General features: G+C 35.7%; 1 protein-coding gene across 1 annotated transcript in view; it reads right to left on the bottom strand.

Annotated features, from left to right (window-relative positions):
* ADGRV1 (adhesion G protein-coupled receptor V1) overlaps nucleotides 1–26853 on the bottom strand; it is a 530561-nt gene that overhangs the window by 455505 nt on the left and 48203 nt on the right. The window contains 7 exon segments of the mRNA XM_036847274.1: nucleotides 6048–6250; nucleotides 7240–7420; nucleotides 10971–11147; nucleotides 15672–16045; nucleotides 18253–18996; nucleotides 19515–19732; nucleotides 20387–20513. Of these exon segments, the coding sequence (XP_036703169.1) occupies nucleotides 6048–6250; nucleotides 7240–7420; nucleotides 10971–11147; nucleotides 15672–16045; nucleotides 18253–18996; nucleotides 19515–19732; nucleotides 20387–20513 (2024 nt within the window).

The raw sequence follows: 26853 nt of genomic DNA, 5'->3' as shown, positions 1-26853 counted from the left end.
AGCAGAAATAACATTTGACTGTCTTAGGAAACCATATTATTTGACCTTAGCAATATCTTACACAATTGGCCACTCGCTCTCTCTCTGGTATTCCGTGATACCACATTTCCTATTTTTCCTACCTTTTTAGCTCATCTTTGTGTTCTTTGCCAATTTTAACATTCTCCTAGGACCTGGAAAAACTATTTTTCATCAGATTCCCTCTAGACCCTATCTCTAGAAAAGGCTACCATATTCTAGGCTTTTAATGTCATGTATATGTTCCCAACTTCCAAATTTCTACAGGCATAACTTATTTCATTGCACTTCGCCTTATTGCACCTTGCAGATATTGTATCTTTTACAAGTTAAAGGTTTTAGCGACCCTGCGTAGAGCAAGTTTATTGGTTCCATGTTTTCCAATAGCATTCCCTTACTTCTTGTCTCTGTGTCATATTTTGGTAATTCTCACAATACTTCAAACTTTTTCATTACTGTTATATTTGTAAACGGTGATCTGTGATCAGTGATCTTTGATGTTACTATTGTAATTGTTTTGGGGCACAGGGAACTACACCCATATAAGACAGCTAATTTAATAATTGTGTGTGCTCTGACTGCTCCACTGACTAGCCACTCCCCCATCTCTCTCCCTCTTCTGGGGCCTCCTATTCCCTTAGATACAACAATATTGAAATTAGGCTGATCAGTAAGCCTACAATGACCTCTAAGTGTTCAAGTGAAAGGAAGAGTCACATGTCTCTCACTTTAAATCAAAAGCTAGAAATAATTATTAAGTGAGAAAGGCATGTCAAAAGCCAAGACAGGCCAAAACCTACACCTCTTGAGCCAAACAGTTAGCTAAGTTTTAAATGCAATGGAAAAGTTCTTGAAGGAAATTAAAAGTGCTACTCCAGTGAACTCATGAATGATAAGAAAACAAAACAGCCTTATTGATGATATGGAGAAAGTTTTAGTAGTTATATAGAAAATCAAACCAGCCACAACATTCCCTTAAGCCAAAGCCTAATCCACAGCAAGGCCCTAACTCTCTTCAGTTCCATAAAGGCTGAGAGAGGTAAGGAAGCTGCAGAAGAAAAGTTTGAAGCTAGGAGAGGTTAGTTCATAAGGTTGATGGGAAGATGCCATCTCTATAACACAGAAGTACAAGGTGAAACAGCAAGTGCTAATGTAGAAGCTTCAGCAAGTTATCCAGGAGATCTAACTAAGATAATGAATGAAGGTGGCTGCACTAAACAAGAGATTTTCAATGTAGTTAAAACAGTGTTATACTGGAAGAAAACGCCATCTAGGACTTTCATAACTACACAGGAGAATTCAATGGCAGGATTCAAAGCCTCAAAAGACAGGCTAACTTTCTTATCAGGGGCTAATGCAGCTGGTGACTTTACGTTGAAGCCAATGCTCATTTACCATTCCGAAAATCCTAGGGCCCTTAAGAATTATGCTAAATCTACTATACCTGTGCTCTGTAAGTGGAACAACAAAGCCTAGATGACAGCACATCTGTTGACAACATGGTTTACTAAATATTTAAGCCTACTGTAGAGACCTACTTCTCAGAAAAAAATATTCCTTTCAAAATATTACTGCTCATTGACAATGCACCTGGTCACAAGAGCTCTAATGGAGGTGTACAATGAGATTCATGTTGTTTTCATACCTGCTAACACAACATCCATTCTGCAACCCATGGCCTGAAAATTCTCAGAAACATCTCCAAGGGTATTAGCTTTCTGATAGTCATGAAGGATACATACATAGATTTTTGTTTGTTTGTTTCATTTTGTTTTAGTTATGAAAGAAAATGATAATCCAACTGGAGATTGGGGATGGCCATATATGACAAACCCACAGCTAACAGCATATTCAATGGTGAAAAGCTGAAAGCATTTCTTCTAAGATCAGGAACAAGACAAGGATACCCACTCTCACCACTTTAATTCAACATAGTATTGGAAGTCCTAGACACAGCAGTCAGACAAGAAAAAAAATAAAAGGAATCCAAATTGGAAAGGAAAAAGTAAAACTGTCACTGTTTGCAGACAACATGATACTATACATAGAAAATCCTAAAGAGACCACCAGAAAACTACTAGAGCTCATCAATGAATCTGGTAAAGTTGCAGGATACAAAATTAATATACAGAAATCTGTTGCATTTCTATACACTAACAACAAAGTATCAGAGAAATTAAGGAAACAGTCACATTTACAATCGCGTCAAAAAGAATAAAATACCTAGGACTAAACCTACCTAAGGAAGTAAAAGACTTGTACTCTGAAAACTATACGATGATGATGAAAGAAACTGAAGATGACACAAATAGATGGAAAGATATACCGTGTTCTTAAATTGGAAGAATCAGTATTGCTGAAATGACCATACTACCCAAGGCAATCTACAGATTCAATGCAATCCCTATCAAAATATTAATGTCATTTTTTTAAAGTTTTTTTGATGTGGACCACTTTTTTAGAGTCTTTATTGAATTTGTTACAATATTGCTTCTGTTTTATGTTTTGGTTTTTTGGTCACGAGGCATGTGGGATCTTAGCTCCCCAACCAGGGATCAACCTGCACCCCCTGCATTGGAAGGTGAAGTTTTAACCACTGGACTGCCAGGGAAGTCCCTTAATGTCATTTTTCACAGAACTAGAACAAATAATTTTAAAATTTGTATGAAACACAAAAGACTCTGAATAGCCAAAACAATCTTGAGGACAGAGCTGGAGCAATCAAACTCCCTGACTTCATACTACACTACAAAGCTACAGTAATCAAAACAGTATGGTACTGGCACAAAAACAGACACACAGACCAATGGAAGCAAAAGTAAACAAATGGGACCTAATTAAACTTCAAAGCTTTTGCACAGCAAAGGAAACCATCGACAGAATGTAAAGACAGCCTACTGAATGGGAGAAAATATTGGCAAATGATATGACCAACAAGGGATTAATATCCAACATATATAAACAGTTCATACAACTCAACATAAAAAAAAAACCCAAATAAAAAATGGGCAGAACTGAATAGACATTTCTCCAAAGAGGAAATGTAGATGGACAACAGGCACATGAAAAGATGCTCAACATAGCTAATCATCAGGGAAATGCTAATCATCAGGGAAATGCAAATCAAAACCACAATGAGATATCGTCTCACACCTGTCAGAATGGCTATCATCAAAAAAGAGCACAAATAACAAATGTTGGCAAGGATGTGGAGAAAAGGAAATCCTCATACACTGTTGCTGGGAATGTAAATTGGTGCAGCCACAGTGGAAAGCAGTATGGAGGTTTCTCTAAAAACTAAAAATATAACGACCATATGACCCAGCAATTCCATTCTTGAGTATATATATCCAAAAAAAACCCAAAACACTAATTTGAAAAGAAACACGCAACCCAATGTTCATAGCAGCATTATTTACAATTGCCAAGATATGAAAGCAACCTAAGTGTCCATCAACAGATGAATGGATAAAGAAGATATGGATATATATATACACAATGGAATATTACTCAGCCATTAAAAGGATGAAGTTTTGCCATCTGTAGCAACATGGATGGATTTACAGGGCATTATGCTAAGTGAAATAAGTCAGACAGAGAAGGACAAACACTGTATGATATTACCTACGTGTGGAATCTAAACAATACAACAAACTAGTGAATATAAGAAAAAGAAAGCAGACTCACAGATATAGAGAACAAAGTATGGTTACCAGTGGGGTAGCGAGGCAATGTAGGGCTGAGGGAGTGGGAGGTACTATGGGGTGTAAGATAGGCTCAAGGATGTACTGTATAACATGTAGAATATAGCCAATATTTTATAATAACTGTAAATGGAACATAACCTTTAAAAATTGTATAAATTTTTTTTTAATTTTTTTAATGAATAAAGGACCTGAATAGACATTTCTCAAAAGGAGACGTACAAATGGGCTACAGCTATATGAAAAGGTGCAAATCATCACTAATCATCATGGAAATGCAAATCAAAAGCACAATGAGATATCACCTCACACCTGTTAGAATGGATACTGTTAAAAAGACAAGAGATGACAAGTATTGGAAAGGATGTGGAGAAAAAGAAGTGCTTGTACACTGTTGGTAGGAATGCAAATTCATATAGCAATTATAGAAAACGGCATGCAGGGTCCACAAAAACTTAAAAATAGAACTGTCATATGATCTAGTAATTCCACTCCTGGATATATATCCAAAGGAAATGAATTCACTATGTTGAAGAGATATCTGCATTCCCATGTTCACTGAAGCATTATTCACAGTAGCCAAGATATGAAAACAACCTAAATGTCTTTCAGCAGATGAATGAAGAAAATTAGATAGTAGATAGATAGAACAGAATATTATTCAGCCTTAAAAAAAAAAAAAAAAAGGAAATCCTGTCATATGCCACAACAGGGATGAACCTGAAGAACACCATGCTAAGTAAAATAAGCCAGACACAGAAAGACAAATACTTCATGATCTCACTAATACATGGAACCTAAAACAGTCAAACTCATAGAAGCAGAAACTAGACTAGAAGGGTGCTTGCCAGGAGCTGGAAGAAGGGGAAAATAAGGAGAAGTTAACAAAGGATGCAAAGTTTCAGTTATGCAAGGTGAGTAAGTTCTGGAGCAATACTATATTGTACACTTGAAATCTGCTAAGAGAGTAGATCTTAAGCATCTTGAAAGAAAGAGAGGAAGGAAGGAAGGAAAGAAAGAAGGAAGGGAGGGAAAGAAAATTATATCTATGTGAGGTGATGAATATGTTAATTAGCTTACTGTGGTAATCATTTCACAATGTATATGTGTATCAAAATATCAAGTTGTAAATCTTAAATATATATAATTTTTATTTGTCAATTATACCTCAATAAAGCTAAAAAAAACTTTAAAAAGACCATCAATATAAGGACTAAAGTATTTCTTTAACAGAACACAGAGAAGACAATACTGAGCCAAGCTGAGATGCCCTATGAAGTATACTACATACCAAACTAAAGACAAAATAAATGTCAGGGCAAGAGAAATATAACTTGCCCAATAAATGCGTTTGAGAAAGAAGAAATCATCTTCTTAGAGTTAGCAAAGAAAACTCTGCTAACTGCAATACAGCCAAAATTAATTGAATGCAATTAGCCAAGTTTTCTGGGGTTTGGGAGAAAAAGTGTGTACAAATTACTTAAGACTACACCCTTGTACAGGTCTTATTAGGAATAAGAGGAAAATCAAGAAAACTAATATTAAATTTAAAGAAAAAGATTCTTTGGGAAAACAAATGTTGAAGGATATAAAATACTTCCTGAGAAGTATAGCTGAGAAGAAATTATGAGCATTCACTTAATATGAGTATTGGTGATAATAAGACTAGGCAACAGTTATTGAGGGTTACTATATATGTTCCACGTACTATACGTGACACTTAAAATGCTGCCATCAATCCTCAGAGTGGCCCGGCCCAGCAGATATTATCTCTCCCTTACAAATAAGGAAACTGAGGTCAGGAAAGACTGAGTCTCCCAAGGCCACATATTTAGAAGGTCAATTTAAACCCAGTTCTGCCCAGTTTCAAATTCCAGGGTTTTTTTGTTTTATTTTGTTTTTTGCCAGTACCACACTGGTTCTCATTTGGAGAAAAAAAAAATTAAAATTGAAATGACATAGACATATAACATTTTTACAATTTTGGTGTTGTTCAATGGACACAGACAAGAGGATTTAAAATGTGTAAGAAACATAATTTTAAATATATATGATTAAAACCTATAACTTAAAATAAATAATACAAATGAAGCCTATGACAAATATAAGGTACAAGAGAAATCAATATGACAGCTATTTAAGTGTCAGGCTTTAGTGGACTGAAATACTTTAATTCACAGAAATTTAAAGGCTGAAAAGCCATCAATGCTTCTTTTCCTTGTTTAGTAAGTTCCAGGTACAGTGCCAAGTCCCTTCCAATCCCCCAAGAGGACCGTGTCTGTTTTAAGAGTATAAATACTGCTTCAAAAGGATTAAGTGATTTACCTGGTAGTCCTCAGGACTAAATGCTGTCAGTGATACTGTTCTATATTCCGCCATAACCCTCCCCAGGAGCCCTTGAGCACGGACTACCAGCAACCTAACTTCTCCATCTTCCTCTTGCACGGTGATGTGTGGAGCACTGCTTGCGGGCAGGGTCATTGTGTCCTCAGGCTGGGGAGGCAGCCCAGTGGAGAACTGTAGCAAGCCTGGCAGATACAAAGAGAAGCAGGGCATTCTTGCCCCAATTATCTGTGGAAGAATCTCTTATTCACTTGAAACAATCTTACACAATTATTTTGATCACCAGGATAAAATTCAGAGGGCTCTCATTTAGAAAAGACTTGAGTGAAGATTTGACTAACATGCTCTTGACAGAATATGTTAGTAAGTTTTCAGGATGTTAAAAATTAAAATGCTAATTTTCCTTGTCTCCACCCAAAGAAAGCTTTTTTTAATGGAAGCATCAATAAAAAGAATAGTGATGGAGTTTTAAAATATTATTATCAAACATTTACTCATATTTGACTCTCTAGAATTCATCCTTAAATTTATAGCAGAACAAAATTAATGGCACCCTAAAGAATTTGCAACACACTTTTTTGAAAATTTAAGTATGAAAATCAGAGTTGAAGAACTTCCCAGGTTTCCTTCACAGATCTTTTATTGGATGGTCTTGCTTTATTCCTACAAAAGAACTATTACTTTTCAATGCAGAAAACAGTCTCAACTTATTATGACAGACATCTATGATAGTTTCCCAATTAAGAAAATTATCACTTTTCAGCATAAGACAAAAAGAAACTAATATAAACAGACAGTGATAACGCTACTCCTTGAAGTCAAATAAAATATAAATTACAAAGTATTTCAATTAGGTGTTAACATATCACAGTAGGACAATTTTCAAAATTAAAAAAAAATTTGATTACCATGAATTAAAATACTTTTTTCATTTAAAATAATCCTGCATTTAAAAATACTTTTCAAAATATATTATTAAACTTTAGAAATCGATCCTTATATTTTTTTCACAAGCACTGTCCCTCAAAATGGCAGCTTAGAAGTTCCAAGAGCCCGGAAGTTAGAGCATCCAAAGGAGTTCTACTTCAATCATTTGCAGAAGTCCCTTAAACCCTTAGCGAGATCAAGTACACCCAGAGAAGAGGGGATTATTCTTGCAAAAGGGCTTGGTTACCATATGGATGATCACTAGCTTTGATGGTGATATCTGTTGTTTCCTTTTCAGGGTCTATGCTTGCACCACTGGTAGGAGTTGAACCTAGTTTCCCATCTCCAGGAACCGCAGAAACCAATGTCACACGGAAATACTCATTAAGCTCCGGAATATCATCATCAAGGACATAAATATTCAGGACCTATAAATATAAAAATCCAAAGGCATTAAGCAATGAGGCATGCAGAAATTATTTGCCACTTATCAGAAGAAAATAAAGCAGCCAAACAAAGTTACTTTTTAACATGACAGATTTCTACACAAACTTAGACATAAAAATAGAGAGCGAGAGAGAAAGAAAGAGAGAGATCTGAGAAATTAATTCTTTAATCAATAATGGGTGCTGAAGAGTAATACTTTCTGTATAAAAATATGCTAGTCACGTATTAATATCATACCATATATTATACATTGATATATCAATATAGTGTCATATATTCTTTGTACCAAAGACAGTGGTATTACCAACCTCAGGGTATAGACTTCCTGGTTAAGGAACTGCATGTTATCTGATAGAATGTGGTAAGGCAATAGGAAAGGACAATGTATCCATGTCTAGTTCTGGCCTAAGGAAAGCCTGACATACCTAGCAGCCGCATGCTAGAAAACAGATCCACAATAAATGCTAGAAAACAGATCTACAATGAGCCCTATAAGTCTGGCATACACAAACTGCTCAAAAAAATTAGGAAAGGAAGCAGCAATAACTCAGCCATGCTCTACAATATATGTCAAAATTTGAAGTGAAAAAAACCATTCCTCCTTCTTTTATTAACTGAACAAGCATGTTTTGACATCTGCAATGTGCCAGGGCTAGAAATGGCCCCAGTCGCTAAGAGACCCACTGTCTTCTGTAGGAGAGAGATCTGTGGAAAAACATTTAAAATGCAATGCAAAAATGTCATAATAGACTTATGCACAAAGTAAACTGAGAACAAAACAATCAACTCTATCTGGTAAAGGTTTTACAACAGACAAGTCTGAAGCAAGTCTCAATGAATTAGTTGTAGTTATGAGTAATAATGAGGAAGGACATTCCAAGTAAAAGGAACAACAGCATGAAAGAATAAGACATCTGGGTGTCTACAATTAGACCACTAAGGCTAGGGTGGGAGAGAAGTCTGGACAGATAAACAGGAGTCAAGATCATAGGGACAGTTCATGCTATCATTAAAAAAATGAACTTCACTCCACAGAGAGTAAAGGAAAATGGAAGAATCATAAGCAGGGGACTGACAAAATGAGAATTCCATTTTAGAATCAATACCATGGCAGAATGTAAACAGAGTGGACAGAGCAAGAAAGGACGCAAGGTGCTGAGTTAGGAGGTGACTGACCAGAATTAATGAGGTACTGAACTAATTCAGTGACAATGGAGATGAGGAAAAATGGATGGATTTTAATTTGTTCTGGAAATAGAAGACCAAGGCCTTAAAGACTGAGCACAGGGAGTGAGGGACAGGAAGGAAGGATGTATGATTTCCTGGTTTCTTCCAGAAAGGAGGGTGACAACAGTCTGAAAACAAACTGTAACTCCAAATGCAATCTCCAAAACACTAGTCATTAGGCCTAAAAGCATTTGGAGAACTTTTTTTTTAATGTAGGCCCAAGACAGAATCTGAATTTGGTTTTAATGTTCATTTTAATCAAAATTTTAATTAATAAAGTAATACATGGCATGGCCAATGTGCTCAAAGTATAAAAATGACACTTCTACCCAAATCTTATCATTATTTTTTAACTAAAGGGAACAATAGTGGTCTGAAGATTTAAAATATCTTGCCCCTAGAAAGTAAGCTGACAGATGTTGCTATGAAAAGCAATACCAAAACATCAAGATGTACATTAAAAATGAAGCAATTAATATTTTTAAAGTATTGAAGCATACCAAAGTACTCACTCAATTCAGTTAGTGAAATGAAGAGTTTGAAACTGAAGACCCTATCAAGGTATAAATGTATCTCACATGGTGACTCAGTACACAAAACAGTATTTACCTTTACTATATGTTATACACTGCTATTTTCTATTCTCTTTTGAAAATCTTCCTCATAACTCACTCAATTGATTTCATAACTAATGGGCCATTTAAAAACACTTGAAAAACACATTTCCAGTATACATTCCTGTACTGCAGCAAAACACACACACACACACTCTTCCCAGACTGTCTTGCCGCTAGGTTTCTAGATGTGATTTAAGTGTATTTAATTAAATGCACTCCCCAGACATCTGGAAGGCAATAGCCAAGTGGAGGTCACCTGACTGCTGTCTGTGCTGGAAAGCATAGTCACAGAGCATCAGCAGATACCTCAGTATCCAGTCTCTGGCTTAGTAAGACTGAGAAGCTAGTGTAGATCCAGCAGGCACAGCGCTATAAACCAACCCCAGTATTCAATGTTATTGTTGCTTTAAAGGTCAATTATTTTTTAAAGAAATTTTAAAATGACAGAGGAAAATACTTTAAATAAATCTTGACAGGAGCATACACGACTATTTTCCTGACCAAACTTTTATTAACTCTTAGCTCTTCTAAAATATATATGAATACTCTTTACAAAACAGTGGTTCCCAGTTATATTTTTATTCCATAGCGGGTAAATTTTCCAGGGGAAAATGTTGAGGATCAACTCTGTTTTCCAAGTGGGAACATTAAAAAGTTATCACATATCATCACTGTTACTTGATAAAAGAAATAGCAATTTAAATCCAAAAAAGAAGTGAAAAAGACAGGATCAGAATAAACTATAGTCCTTTAAATGGAATAATTTCAGCCTTACGAAAACTTACTCATTGTCCTAATTTTCCTCATTTTACCAAAGACCAGTAAAACATTTATCATGGCTCTATTTACAGACTGCTATTGGGAACTCCTGTTATAAGTTATTTAATTTGTTTCCTTCTTCCCCCAAATTATAGAGATTTGATCACTCTTCTTTAGCTTGAACTCTTTAAATCTTAAGAATATTTTAAATTTTTCCTAATTTTATCTCTTTCATCCAATCAACTCCTAAGTCCCTTAGAAATGTCTTCAAAGATATTTGCAAGTCTTAAGTTATTTTACTATTTATCCCTGACGACCTATAAACTATTCACATTTCTAATGAAAAATTATACTGATATGAATATTCCAACATATCAGACATTTTATATTAGAATGTAAAAAAAAATTTATATAGGAGAAGGTCTCATCTCAATTTCACTTACAATAAGTGTCACTTATTTCTGGAGCATCTATTCAGAAATCAGACGATTCACGGAAAGCTTCTGATAAAACTGGTGATCGCTGGTACTTTCAAAACAAAGAAAAATTACCTATTTTTTCCAAATTTAAAAATAAAATGATATTACAGTTTTAGGAATTCCTCTTGGCTGACAGGAAGAGTACCATTAAGAATTCTGCAGTTTCTCATTGTATCAGTAATCACCAAAAACCCACAATGATAAATCTTCAAGCTATACCACTTTTATTATATTGAGATTAAAGAACAGATATAACAGACATTATTTAACATCCTTAATTTTTCACTGCAGAAATAAATACAAAAATATTTTATGCCACGATATATAACTAATTGCCTAAATATTCTAAATTGCTTAAAAAGCAGGAAGCTGCAAATAAATTACAGAACAGACAGATCAGGAAAAGCTTTCCAGGAGGCTTTCAAAGAAACAGAGAAGGTAGAGTTTACCTCTGATCTCTGCCAAGGAAGGAATGTGATAGTTCCACTGGCATTAGCAAAATCATCAACAAGGTAATTAACACCATCAGTTTCGATCTGTGAGATGGTGTAAAAAACATGCACATAATCCAGAGCTCCTCTGGTTCGCTCCACCACACATGAAATGGTGGATCCCTCCTCTGCAATCTGAAATTGAACGTAAGTTCTTTATAAGTATACACCAATTCAAATCAGTGATAAAATTACAAGGCTTTCCTGAAATCCTTTTACCATAAACTTAATTCTATAACGTTCTACCTCTCTAAGGCGGCCTCTACATTCCTCCGGACATATTTTTGACTGCTAAAAAGTATTTACAATCATTGGTTTTTCCGCTCATTCCTTTAAAGGGATAAATAAAAGCAGAAATAATAATAATTAATTAACTACACATGTAATTCATTCATTGAAACCTCTTGTGTGTCAGCCAGTATGCTAGATGCTACGGTTACAAATGATTTTTTTTTTAAAAAGCACAACCCTTTATCTGGGTAACTCTAAAGAGGAAAACAAACTCATGATTTTATGATGAGTTCAGTACAAAAAGTCAGGTGTAAAAAGAGTGGAACATGACATCAGGGAGAACTTTCTAGGCACAGACACAAGAAGTAATCGAGTGGATTTGGTGAAATCATTTTGAGGGTGGTATAAACTATCCAGTGGGGACAGCCTGGAGAAATTCCTGGTGGGGAGACAATAGTCAGGTAAAGGAGGGCACTGATATCATGTTTAATATCTTTTTGCTATTTCTGACATATATACATATACATATGTATACATACATGTGTGTGCATTTTTCATGTGAAAAGTATTTTTATTTACGTAATTTAAGATAATGTTTAGAAATTACATGGAGCAAGAAATTGGAATATCTTTTAGAATAGGTCTTCCTATTCTTAAATTCTCCATCTCTCAATTCTATTTTTAGAATTAAGCAATTGCCACAAGGACTCAGAGGCAAAGAATATACAAATCAATTTTCACTGCAAAGTAAAGGAGCTGTTACAGTGGAGGATTACTGGACTGAATGTCAATATTATGACATAGTATGAGTGTGTTTCATGTTTGGTAATTGCAATCATTGTTGCTTTTGTTGTGGTCATCCATGTACAATGCTTGGTGTCAGTCTATTTATGTCTTGTAAAAATAAAATACAGTGTGTGTGTGTGTGTGGAAAAAAAAAAAAAAAAAAAAAAAAGAATTAAGCAATTGCTTAATTAAGCAATTGCTTAATTGCTTAGTAGTTTAGTTGCAATGTGGAATCATACTCTTAATACATTAAAATCCATTGGTCTACCTTGCACTTTAAATCAATCTTTACCCATGCATGATTTTGTAACAATACACGTTGATTATTTGGAGAATATTGGTTCACTGAGCTATACAGATCTTCCAAATGTTGATGTATTTCATTATACAAAATAAGTAAATCACACTTGCTAATATCACTATCGATCTTACCTGAAAAGTCTTTAAGTATTGGGAAACCATCAATCTCACTTTGGCAGGTAAAATGTCCCAACAACTCTAATTTTTGTTTGAAAGCTCAAATTTTTATCATTGGCAACAAATACTATCAGTCGTTTTCCTGGTAGTCACTGACTCACTTCAATCATTTCCATGAAAATGCCTGCCAGATACCCAAGTCTGAGTAACCAAACTTTGTTGGTCATTTTTCAAGTAAAAATGGTGTTCCACGAAAAGAGCAGCTAGTTCAGCTCACAACTCAGTATCTGCACAAACGCTCTTCTTCACAACTATCATGTTTTGTTAATGTAGCAGAAGTGCTTTATTTGTGCTTCTCATTTCACAATACAGAATGTTAAGAAGGTGGGTATTCAAGGGTAGAAATTTTAACAAATTAATGTTTTGTACTGTTTCATCAAAGATACTCAAGTGAAATTTTCACCTTTTAAACTACAGGTGTGTGGTGATAAATAAAACAATGACAACTGGTACAGTTTGGTGCCACTGCCTTGATTCATACAAAGGCACTAGCAGCTAGCAGTTTTGGCAACCATTGCTTTTGCAGTGCAAATGTCAATAAAATGAAAAAGACATCATAGTATTTTATAAAATTAGGTTTGACTTTTGTAGAACTCCTGAAAGATCTCAGGAACCCCTAGGGGTTCTTGTGCTACACTTTGAGAATGACTTCAGTAAGCAATCAATAAATATTGATGATGGTCATCACGACAAAAATATTTCATATCACTCTTGTCTTCAGATCACACCAAGATGAAAGTAAGAGTTTTATACTTCAATTCTTAAGACTTTCAGGAATGAAAATTCTGTAATCTTCCTAACAATCAAATTCCAATATCTGATCTTTTAGACACAACACTTTTCCTATTTAACCATCTAAACTTTACTCTTTCCAATATAGATGTATTCTATTTCTCTCTCAAGTGGGCTTTTTCTTTCCAGCGGTTATACAACTATAGATGCTGTGGCTCCTATAAGGAATTTCTCTTCTGCAATCAAAGGTTGACTGGCCCTGTTCAAATTCTGAAATATCTGGGAACAAAGGTGCATACCTAGGTGGAACTAAACCAACACCAACACAATCTATCAATGGAAATTGTGAGACAAGCCAGCACTGAAGACTTACTATAATGGCCCAGAAAGTCAGAGAAACACTCAAAAACTACTCATTTTAGGCAGGTTTTAAAAACTCATGTATTGTTTTGTTTTGTTTTTCAGTTTGGTTGTTTATGCAGCTTAGCTGAATCTAGATGTGTTTGTTATTTGAACTATGAGCCTTCTCATGTCTTGATATTAAAATACATTCACAAGTTCAACAAAGATTTATTGAGTACCTACTATGTGCCATGCTAGGTCCTAGAGATACAATAATGAACAATAATAAAACCTTGTTACACTCAGAGTTCTTTCACCTTTGTGGCAGAAAGGGATAGCCAGTATATAAGTAGGCTTATAAATAACATACGGAATTGAAGCGTGTGATCAATGCTACAAAAAAAAAGTAAAACTAGGTGAAAGGATGGAGAGTGACCAGTTAGGAGAAGTGGGAGGATTACTTTAAATTAAAAAGTCTTCACTGAGTAGATGTCTTTGGAGCTGAGACTTGAATGACTAATTCTGAGGATGTGGAATAAGAGCATTCCAGATTGAAAGGCTAGGAAGTGCTGATGTCCTGAGATTGGAACTGAAACAAGGCAAGTCTGACTGAAACATACTGACCAAAGAGGAGAATTACACAAGAAGTCAGAGCCATAGGCAGGTGCCGGGTCATGAAGAGATATGAAGGGAAGCTGATTTTAGATGGCACAGAATGGTTCTCACAACCTGATGGAAGTCACTTTGTCTTTTTAAAAATAGACATGATGATATCAAACATACATGGGGGAAAGACAACAGGTTAGAATTCACAAGACATAAGTTCAAGTTCCAGTTCTTCCCACTGTATCTTAGAAACAAAAAAGGCGGGGGGAGAAAATAAGTATTTATTAAATACTAGTAATTGCCACACTGTGAATCAGGTATTTCATCCTATCTCATTTAATTCAACTAGGGTTAGTTATTTTCTCAGGTCTCTAAGCTGCCGTTTCTAACTCCACGAAGTGGAGAAGGTAATAATTAATATTTGTTGCAGCTACATTATGAATTGTCAGAAAGGTGCATAAAAAACTAACATGTAAAGTTCTTTGACAACTAAGTATCTAAAAGTATTATCATTATAGATAAACATATTTCTCTTTTAAGTCATAGATTTGTATGACATTTGTCCTCCCTGTCTAGGATATTCTATTTCTGGCATAGAAAAAGAACACTTATTGAAGATCTCTTATGACTGTCACCAAATCAAAGAATAAGAGGGGCCATAAAACACTCCAGAGAGCCAGGCATCCCAATTTGAGCTATTGATACAATGAGCCCGATGACCTAGATATTTTTTTCAAGCTCTACCCATTCATGTTTTTCTTAATTGCTTCAATTTACATATGCACCCCTCTAAACCTACAAGAATCAACTTGCAGAAGGAAAGCCTCTCTTGTTCCTTGGCATCCTTTCATGGACACTGAGCTGTTGCTTCACACACAACACCTGTGAAGCGGTTTCATAAGATCTCACATTACCGAACAGGAAACCAAGATGATTACGAATCCCTGAACGCTTGGAAAGGACTGATAAGGGCAGTAAAACTGCCTAATGAATTAAGCTGGCCAAGATGGGTGATAAGAAAGGCATTTACATCCAACATGGAAGAACACTGTAACTACTTAAGAACGTTTCATATGTGGGGAAAAAAAACCTCAAAAAATCATATTTTAATAAAGTCTCAATTACAATTATTCATAGAAGCTTTCAATATATATTATTTCATTTACTTACACAGTAGCCAAAAAGTAAATTACATGTGGAGTACAATTATGCATTCTGTGAAATGCATTAACTTTAAAGATAATTGCTACAGTTTCATTTGCTAACTTATTATTACTTCCCTCAGCTTATTAAGCTTCTGATTCAAACTGTGAACTTATAAGAGAAAAGACCTTATAATTTACATTTGCACCGCTGGCTATAGCATACTTCTGGGCCTTGCATCAATACTCAGGCAATCTTACCAAATGAAAGAAAGCCCACTCCCAAACAAATCCATTAAGGATGAACTTTTTAACTCTGAAATTCACCAGACTCACTACTTACCTCTGGTATACAGGCTCCTGTGAAACCAAACAAGCCATTGGCATTGTCACTTTTTTGTATTACCAGTCTTGCTGTAGTATTCTCTTCAGAAATGCGAGCTCCTCCACATACAGAGACTAGTTTAAGAATGAATAATTCTTCTCCTTCCTCTTCATTGTCATCTCTTGCAGAAATAATGAATGATTTGTTAGTTTCTCCCTGTCTGAATTCCAGATATCCAGAAACAGGGTGTATATCACTCTTTGCTGGCATGGCATGAAGTTCGTAAATTTCTTCAAGGGTCAATTTCTGCTGGTAGGACCTCACATCCTGCATCAGACCTGTAAATCTGTCATTGCCATTCACTCCTGCCCCAATTCTCAGTGTTCCTGGACCTGAAATTAGAAATGGGTTTAAATGCTACAATAACCACAACTATCCTGTCCTAAATTACAAGTGTCATTCAGAAACTGAAGTGATTTTATTAAAAAGTCTTATTAGGTAAGTAAAGCTTTCGCATAAGAATAACACAATTAAATAAAGGCTATCTATTATAATGAAAAATGAATCAGTAAAGTAATCGCTGGGATTTAAGATATTTTGTACCAAAGGATATGTGGTACATGCATATGTACGTGTATATACAGAGGTATATGTATATATTTGGATAGATATTTCTTCTGGGAAATCTAAAAATTTCCTTGCACATCTAAGAATGGAATGATTCAATTCAGTCACAGTTTTAAAACTTTAGTATTACTATTCTTTGAGAATTTCAATTCTTGATCTGTTAGAAATTCACCTTGAGTTAAATGAAGCTGTGAGAGTTCAGCAAAAGAAGTTTTTGTGGACCAAAAATAACTTTTAATCCAAACAACTAATGCAATAAATGTAGAAAAAGAAATATTCCTTCCCAGGAACATTATATGAGTTTTAGGGACTTTTTCATGATAATAACAATATGCAGCTCAACTATTTACTATGCATCAATAATAACCCTCTTTAGGAATTCACCAATTCTTATTACTTTACTTATTCCCTCTCCAATAACTCAACTAAGATATTTATGTAAGATGAGAGTTTGGCAGTGATTTGGGATTGCCTCCATGCCTTCTCCAGAGGTTCTGGACTGACTATATAGTAATGAGAGTGAAATATCTACAATAGACAAAAATACAGATGAACTTCACACACAATACTGAACAAACCCCAGACACTCAAGCATACGCACTGCTCAATTCTATTTACATAAATTATAAAAACACTTAAAACTATCTTATGCTCTTAGAAATGGCAATAGTAGTTGGGCATGGTGATGAGTCAATGACTAGAGAAGAGCCAAACAGGGCTTCTGGAACACTGTTTCTTGATCTGGGGGCTGGTTACATGGAGTGCTGAAACTGATGAATTTAAAATTTTTAAAAATTCATCTACCTGTACACCTCTATACACTTTTATATATTTTATAATGTACACAAAATATCCTATATTTCATTAATAACCTAAAAATATATATATACCTTTTCAACTTTATTTCTAAGCTACAAATTACATAGACAATATATGTTCTTTGCAGTAAGCTATATAAACACCAGCTCTTACTTTCCCCAGTCTTTCCCATTCTACCACCATGTCATCACAGTGGTTAACATCATGTCAAAAAAATTGATGTTAACATCAATGTTAACAGACATATGCATATATTCACACAATCAAAAGATTAATAATTTAATGCCACAGATTGTTGTAAGCACAGTTCTTCAGGTTGAAATCAGTACTGTGTGTATCTTGTTCTTTTGCCCATCTTTTTTCCTACTAGGAAAGAAAAAATACAACCAGATATCTAATGCAGGAGGTTCAGAAGGAAAATATTCTGTTAAGATATAACCATATAAGCTCTGCTCTACTTTCCTACTAAATAAAAAAACAGAATCAAATTATAGGATAGAGGCGCTGGGAGGGAACTGGTGATTATAACAGAGATAACTGATATTTGTACATAAACATGCACACAAGTGTGTTTCTCAAGGAAACAGCACATAATTCAGCTTAAAGACAAGGATTCTCTCTTTAAAGCACACCATAGAATTCATCAATTTAACTCCTGATACTATAAACCCCTGTAATTGCTGGATTGTTCAATATGATTTTCTTTTGATTCCTCTTTAACCTTATCTCCACCACCCTTTACCTCCAGAACACTGAGCTGACAGCAGTTCTCCAGATACAATACTCTGCTTCACACTTCTACACTTTTGTTCTCTTTTCTACCTGGAATATCACACCCATCCCTCCTACCATCACAAGAATTTTTTTCTTTCTTCCTTATTAATTTTTTCTTTCTTCCTACAATGTGTTGAAGTGATCTGTTTGCACACCTCTCTCCCAGAGCCTATTTCAGGTACTTTAAGGGCAGAGACTCTGCCTGATTCATTTCTGCAACACTCAGCATAGAACTTATGGTCTTGGTAGACATGTAGTTTTATTTAAAAAAAATAAACCAATACACAAGCAGATTTTTAAATACCCACTAGCCTTTTTAAGAAGTCAAAATTTTTAAAAACTCAAAATTCAGGGTCCTAATTGTAAAGATAACACTCACCATCAGTAATGGCTTCTCCTTTTAGACTCTTGATTCCTCTGGGCATTGCATTTCCATCAAGGTAGAATTCAATTATACCATCATCGAGGATAATTAGAAGATGCAACCAAACATTTTCTTCTAAGTATTTCATGACTGTTGTCTTGGCGATATATGTAGCATTGGAACCCAGAGTTTTGTAATGAAGGGAAAGTGTCACGTGGGATTCATTTGTTTGAATTTTTACCCCATAGTAGATGCTTCCGTTACCATCATCCTTTGCTATAACAAATCCATTCGTATTGGCATTGGGCATTACCCAAGCTGAAAATGTAAAGTTGGCAATTGAGTTGTTCCTTGAGGGATGGTATTTTGGATTAACAGTTCCAAATGCACCCTCTAGCCCACTGAAGTACAAAGCATCTGTTCCACTATGGTGACGCCTCATGTGCGGTTGTGAATGCACAGTGCTGGGAAAAATTCCAGCCAGCAAAAAATCTATCATTGGAGGCAAACCAGCAGTGAACTCACTAGACAGTATTTCCCAGCCTACTCGTACATCACAGAAGACACCCTGCTGCCTCAGAATGGTAAAGTTGGTGATATAAGACATATCATCTTCTGAGAGGACATCTTCTGCCACTTCTCTCTCTAGGCACTCTGGATCCAAGATAAAAACTCCAAAGGGATCATCATTGAATGGAATCATGACTGTCACCTGGAGGTTGGTTCCTGCTAGTTGGCCCCCAGGACCTGGGGACCCACCTGTAATAAGATAATTTATAAGGAATGAAAAAGCAGAATTGGGAGTAGTTTCTAGTACAAGATGAAGACAAAAAGAATTTGTTTAGCAAACTTCTCATTAAGTAATTTACTTGTTAATCAATGAACAATAGTGTCACCATATGGCTTTCACCACATTTTCAAGGGTATTCTGGTTCAGTATAATTTCATTAACAACAAGTGGAGCCTGAAAAGAGGATACTAACTAGAAAGGTTTAATTCCCATGCTTAAAACCAAAAGTGATGGGAAAATTGATTATTAAAATTATGGTACGAAGACCAACTTTAAGCTACCATGAATCTGTACTTCCTAACTACCATTAATGTTTTGTTTGAGATACTCTATTTGGTGTGGAAAAAAATCTATTTACAAGTTTGAGGATGGATATGTCTCCATCCATAAAACTTCATTTAACTGTATTTTCTATACAGCTCTAATTATTCCAGCATAAAATAGTAAATTTTGGTGGTAAAATAAAATAGATGAGAAAACACAGCACCTGAAATGTTTACAAGCTTTAAAATATAAAACTCATTGAATTCAGGAATTTTGTCTGGAAAAGCATGGAGAATTATTGGTTTGGCTCCTTCTCCATCCATAAAGTTAACAGTGCCTGAAGTTTCATAGAACTCTTGTCCAGGCTGCAAAACAGAATCATTCTGAAATAGCTGCCAAGCCACAGAAACATTGCCAAAGTGTCCTCGGTGCCTCCAAATCCTGTATAACAAATTAAAGAAAATTATTTTTTATGAAAAATGTATAAGTAGTGAGTCTAAATCTACTGAGAACTTTCTGTATTATCTCAGAAATACACTTTGTCTATTTATCATCTTTAATATAAACCAGCCAGCCAGTTCTTACTGAGCAACCATGAAGAATCTCATGGAAAAGGAAGAATGAAGTAGAACTTTAAATAATAAAAAGAAGCCGTCTTAAAAATCATAATCTTCGAAGTCCAAACTGAAAGATAAATTCTAAGATAAATCCAATCGAAAAATATTTAGATGAGAATTGGCAAAAGTTCTTCAAAAGCAAAGCCTAGGGTGAGGGTAGTCACATATCATTTGAAAGAAGAATTCCAGAAGACCTTGGATAACTGAAGTCTCTCAGTCCTGACGAGGAACAGAAGTGGGGTAAAGGAGGGTGGGGAGAGTATTTTCTGCTTTCCATCTAAAGTGTCAGGGTTTTTTTTTAAACAAGTGGAAACAGCATGAACAAAGTTTACAATTCATTCAGACTACCAACTTTGAAATTCCATTCTTAACCATTTTTTTAATTTTGAAAGATTAACAATGTTTCAAATTTTTGCATACGTAAAGATTTTATTTTATTTTAACCAATTTTGAATTTGCCTTGTCCAAATATGCTTACCAAAATGAATTAGTCTTTCCTTCTTCTACTGCTTTGTCTATGGGCTCCAAGGAAAAAATACCATTTGGGTCATCATTAGCTTCAATTACCACTGTAGCTATTCCAAATTGATATACTACTGTATCACCTAAATTAAAAATGGAAAAGTCAAAATAACAAAAAAGTAATTAACTTATTGTTAAATTTGTATTTTTAAACTAAGAAACAGTTTAAAATAAGGTTCAAATTCCAGAAAGAATTTCCTCATTGAAGGTCATAAATAAATGAAAGAGATGCCTAAATAAGTTTAATGTGACCTGTCTCTGAAGAAATGTTTAATTACAGAAGAACTACTTTACTGAAAAACATACATGATATTTTTCTTTGCAATAGGAATATCACCTCAATAGTTTAATTAGAAATTAAAAACATAGCTTTATCAAATTTCAACATTTTGAGGTAGATTCTTTCATTTCATAAAAATTAATGAAAGGATTACCCCATAAGGTATATTAATTAGAATCACTGGTTTAAATATTGGATTGGCCAAAAAGTTCATTCGGGTTTTTCCATAACATCTTACGGAAAAACCCAAACGAACCTTTTGGGCAACCCAATATTTCCCTTTAGATCGCCTTTAGGCAGCAGAGTCTGGTCTGGTCATACACAGAACAAAGCAATCTTTATGGTGTTGAACTTGATTCCTTTCTACTCCAATTGTTTCCACAGCATGTTAGCACCATTACAGCCAATAAATTACCTCTCTTCTCATCACTACCCTGAGGTCCATAGCTTTTTCTCTTACTGGAGCTGTTCCCTCTGTGAACAAAAGGCTTCCTAACCTTTATTCACCTCTTTTCACTCCTCAGGACCCAGCTCAAGCAACAACTCTTCCGGGAATTCTTCCTTGAATTCCCAAGTTAAGTGCATCCTCCACTGTGTCCCTACAGCACTTCACACTTTGTCAATCTGGCATAGCGATTATCATCTTATATTAATACACACACACACACTGACAAGTACACACACTCAGGCACACACACACACACACAAAATATTACTGTTAAGTCCTTGGACAAATGCTTCTTAATCAATTTCATCCCCTAGCAGGGTAGATGCTCAGTCATTGGTATTTATCAAAGTTCGCTGAACTGATACAAATAAAACTTTGAAAATTAGACAAGGACAACACCTAAAACTAAAATTAGAGAAATGGAAATATGTGGCAAACCAGCACATTAAAAATAATTTATATAAATATACAATTGTACTCAACCTTACTTGATAATTAGCAAATGGAAAGAGGAAAAAAAACATAAAAACAGACAGTAAATAACTGTATGGAAAATCCTGACATTACGGAGTAATAAAATAACTTAAAATATATCATAAAATCTAACAAAAACAAATAAAAACAAGAACGCCTAATTTTGGCAGGGTTCTGCTATCATGTGCATTTGTTATGCAGCATGTCATAGGTGGTACTGAAAATAATGGAGAGGAAGGGGAATAGGAAGAAAGACACAAATGGAGAGAGACAAAGGAATAGGGGGAATGATAGACACAGCACAAACAAAAATTAAGTGATCTCTTTCTTTTCCTCTTCTTCTTTCTGAATATTTCAGTCTAAGAGGTAGAGCACAACATAGGCATGCACACTGTGAGTTAGGGATAGGACACCACAGTGACCCAACACAAGGTTAGAGCTCACGCAGGGTAAGGAGGGCATCTCCAACAGAGAAAAGCTTGGGGTTCGATGTTGGAGTCTGAGTGGAGTGGGAGGGCATCCACATGAGGGTAGGGGGTTGGCCTAGAGCAGGAAGCTAGAACGCTACTGCAGTAAGAAAAGCAGTCTCATTGTGGGAAGAAGGTAAACGAAGCAATGGGAAAGTGGTTACACACAGGGTGAATTAATCAAATAAGTAAATATATTGATATTAAAGATAATGGGAACTGGATTTCTCATTACCAGGGGAGGAAGGGATAAATATGAAAACTAGAATGAAACTTGTGATATTGGATAGAAATGGAGACCCTAGGTGAACTAATGGTCTTCAATGTATACAGTTGGGTACAGAACTACAGATGTTCTATATACATAAATTCATACATACATACATATATTCCCTATCTCTGTAAGAGGGCCTAGGAGGACCATAAACTCAATAATAATTAGCATACCTAGTGCCAAGGTCCTGGTTTCTACATAACATTCTTGGGCTTTCCCTGGTAGTGCAGTGGTTAAAAATCCACCTACCAATGCAGGGGACATGGGTTCAAGCCCTGGTCTGGGAAGATGCCACATGCCGCGGAGCAACTAAGCCCATGCACCACAACTACTGAGCCTGTGCTCTAGAGCCTGTGAGCCACAACTACTGAGCCTGTGCACCACAACTACTGAGCCCTTCCTCTAGAGCCCATGAGCCACAACTACTGAGGCCTGCACGCCAAGAGCCCATGCTCCGCAACAAGAGAAGCCACCGCAATGAGAAGCCCGTGCACTGCAACAAACAGTAGCCCCTGCTCACCACAACTAGAGAAAGCCTCCACGCAGCAACAAAGACCCAACGCAGCCAAAAAATAATAATAATAATAAAATAAATAAATAAATAAATAACATTCCTCACTAAGAGGAGTCAGGGCTTCTTGAAAAAATGACTCATTTCGAGGTTCTGACAGGGAAAGTATAAGATGAGTCTGGAATAGCTTGCTGTTCCAGGAAGTAAGAAAATGCTCACAGAATAATAGGGACAGGTCACACAGACAAAGAAGTCATCTTGAACAGGCTACCACTGGCCAAATCTGGGACAATTTGACCATCAAAGTAAATAATGATAGCAAAATAGGGCGACTAGTTAGTTGTTAGTGTCAGTTGCTCGGCGGTGGCGGCTGCGGTCACCATGAAGGGTACTGGACGGCAGGCGAAGGTAGTCACCGCGGCGGCGTGTGAGCCCCTCAGATGATGAGGTCATCTGCAATAAATTTCCTGAGACAACTTCAAGATGGTGGAGAAGTATCAAGTGGAGATCACCTTCTTCCCCACAAATACATCAGAAATACATCTACATGTGGAACAACTCCTACAGAACACCTACTGAACGCTGGCAGAAGACCTCACACTTCACAGAAGATTTTTTTTTTCCTTTTTCTCTTTTTGTGAGTATGTATGTATATGCTTCTTTGTGTGATTTTGTCTGTATAGCTTTGCTTTTACCATTTCTCCTAGGGTTCCATCTGTCCTTTTTTTTTTTTTTTTTTAGTATAGTTCTTAGCGCTTGTTATCATTGGTGGATTTGTTTTTTGCTTTGGTTGCTCTCTTCTTTCTTTCTTTTTTCTTTTTTTAATTACTTTTTAAATTTTTTTATTTTTAATAATTTTTTATTTATCATTTTTATTATTTTTTATTTTAATAACTTTCTTTTTATTTATTTTTTCTTTCTTTTTTTTCTCCCTTTTCTTCTGAGCCGTGTGGCTGACAGGGTCTTGGTGCTCTGGCCAGGTGTCAAACCTGGGCCTCTGAGGTGGGAGAGCCAAGTTAAGGATATTGGTCCACCAGAGACCTCCCAGCTCCATGTAATATCAAGTGGCTAAAGCTCTCCCAGAGAGCTCCATCTCAACACTAAGACCCAGCTCCACTCCACGAACAGCAAGCTACAGTGCTGGACACCCTATGCCAAACAACTAGCAAGACAGGAACACAACCCCACCCATTAGCAGAGAGGCTGCCTAAAATCATAATAAGGTCACAGACACCCCAAAACACACCACCGGACATGGTCCTGCCCACCAGAAAGACAAGATCCAGCCTCATCTACCAGAACACAGGCACCAGTCCCCTCCACCACGAAGCCTACACAACCTACAGAACCAACCTTAGCCATTGGGGGCAGACACCAAAAACAACAGGAACTACAAACCTGCAGCATGTGAAAAGGAGACCCCAAACTCAGTAAGCTAAGCAAAATGAGAAGACAGAGAAACACACAGCAGATGAAGGAGCAAGATAAAAACCCACCAGACCAAACAAATGAAGAGGAAATAGGCAGTCTACCTGAAAAAGAATTCAGAGTAATGATAGTAAAGATGATTCAAAATCTTGGAAATAGAATGGAGAAAAAACAAACGTTTAACAAGGACCTAGAAGAACTAAAGAGCAAACAATGATGAACAACATAATAAATGAAATTAAAAATTCTCTAGAAGGAATCAATAGCAGAATAACTGAGGCAGAAGAACGGATAAGTGACCTGGAAGATAAAATAGTGGAAATAACTACCACAGAGCAGAATAAAGAAAAAAGAATGAAAAGAATTGAGGACAGTCTCAGAGACCTCTGGGACAACATTAAATGCACCAACATTCGAATTCTAGGGGTCCCACAAGAAGGAGAGACAAAGAAAGGGACTGAGAAAATATTTGAAGAGATTATAGTTGAAAATTTCGCTAATATGGGAAAGGAAATAGTCAATCAAGTCCAGGAAGCGCAGAGAGTCCCATATGGATAAATCCAAGGAGAAACATGCTAACACACATACTAATCAAACTATCAAAAATTAAATACAAAGAAAAAATATTAAAAGCAGCAAGGGAAAAACAACAAATAACATACAAGGGAATCCCCATAATGTTAACAGATGATCTTTCAGCAGAAACTCTGCAAGCCACAAGGGAGTGGCAGGACATATTTAAAGTGATCAAAGGGAAAAACCTACAACCAAGATTACTCTTCCCAGCAAGGATCTCATTCAGATTCAAAGAAGAAATTAAAACTTTTACAGACAAACAAGCAAAAGCTAAGAGAATTCAGCACCACCAAACCAGTTTTACAACAAGTGCTAAAGGAACTTCTCTAGGCAGGAAACAAAAGAGAAGGAAAAGACCTACAATAACAAACCAAAAATAATTAAGAAAATGGAAATAGGAACATACATATCGATACCTACCTTAAATGTAAATGGATTAAATGCTCCAACCAAAACACACAGACTGACTGAATGGATACAAAAACAAGACCCGTATATATGCTGTCTACAAGAGACCCACTTCAGACCTAGGGACACAAACAGACTGAAAGTGAGGGGATGGAAAAAGGTATTCCATGCAAATGGAAATCAAAAGAAAGATGGAGTAGCAATTCTCATATCAGACAAAATAGACTTAAAGATTATTACAAGAGACAAAGAAGGACACTAAATAATGATCAAGAGATCAATCCAAGAAGAAGACATAACAGTTGTAAATATTTATGAACCCAATACAGGAGTACCTCAATACATAAAGCAAATGCTAACAGCTGTAAAAGGGGAAATCAACAGTAACACAACCATAGTAGGGGACGTTAACACCCCACCTTCACCAATGGACAGATCATCCAAATTGAAAATACATAAGGAAACACAAGCTTTAAATGATACTTTAAATGAGATGTACTTAATTGATATTTATAGGACATTCCATCCAAAAAACAACAGAATACACTTTCTTCTCAAGTGCTCATGGAACATTCTCCAGGACAGATCATATCTTGGGTCACAAATCAAGCCTTGGTAAATTTAAGAAAATTGAAATCGTATCAAGTATCTTTTCCGACCACAACGCTATGAGAATAGATACCAATTATTGGAAAAAAATCTGTAAAAAATACAAACACATGGAGGCTAAACAATACACTATTAAATAACCAAGAGATCACTGAAGAAATCAAAGAAGAAATCAAAAAAATACATAGAAACAAATGACAATGAAAACACGATGACCCAAAAACCTATGGGATGCAGCAAAAGCAGTTCTAAGAGGGAAGTTTATACCAATACAATCCTACCTCAAGAAACAAGAAACATCTCAAATAAACAACCTAACCTTACACCTAAAGCAATTAGAGAAAGAAGAACAAAAAAAAACCCCAAAGTTAGCAGAAGGAAAGAAATCATAAAGATCAGATCAGAAATAAATGAAAAAGAAATGAAGAAAACAGTAGCAAAGACCAATAAAACAAAACGCTGATTCTTTGAGAGGATAAACAAAATTGATAAACCATTAGCCAGACTCATCAAGAAAAAAAGGGAGAAGACTCAAATCAATAGAATTAGAAATGAAAAAGGAGCAGTAACAACTGACACTGCAGAAATACAAAGAATCATGAGACATTACTACAAGCAACTCTATGCCAATAAAATGGACAACCTGGAAGAAATGGGCAAATTCTTAGAAAAGCACAATCTTCCAAAACTGAACCAGGAAGAAATAGAAAATATAAAGAGACCAGTCACAAGCACTGAAATTGAAACTGTGATTAAAAATATTCAGCAAAGAAAAGCTTAGGACCTGATGGTTTCACAGGCAAATTCTATCAAACATTTAGAGAAGAGCTAACACCTATCCTTCTCAAACTTTTCCAAAATATAGCAGAGGGAGGAACACTCCCAAACTCATTCTACGAGGCCACCATCGCCCTGATACCAAAACCAGACAAAGACATCACAAAGAAA

The sequence above is a fragment of the Balaenoptera musculus genome, chromosome 3 (assembly GCF_009873245.2).
Source record: "Balaenoptera musculus isolate JJ_BM4_2016_0621 chromosome 3, mBalMus1.pri.v3, whole genome shotgun sequence".
Classification (NCBI taxonomy): Eukaryota; Metazoa; Chordata; class Mammalia; order Artiodactyla; family Balaenopteridae; genus Balaenoptera; species Balaenoptera musculus.
Note: the sequence above shows the minus strand (reverse complement) of the source record. Positions and strands in the feature narration are given on the sequence as shown.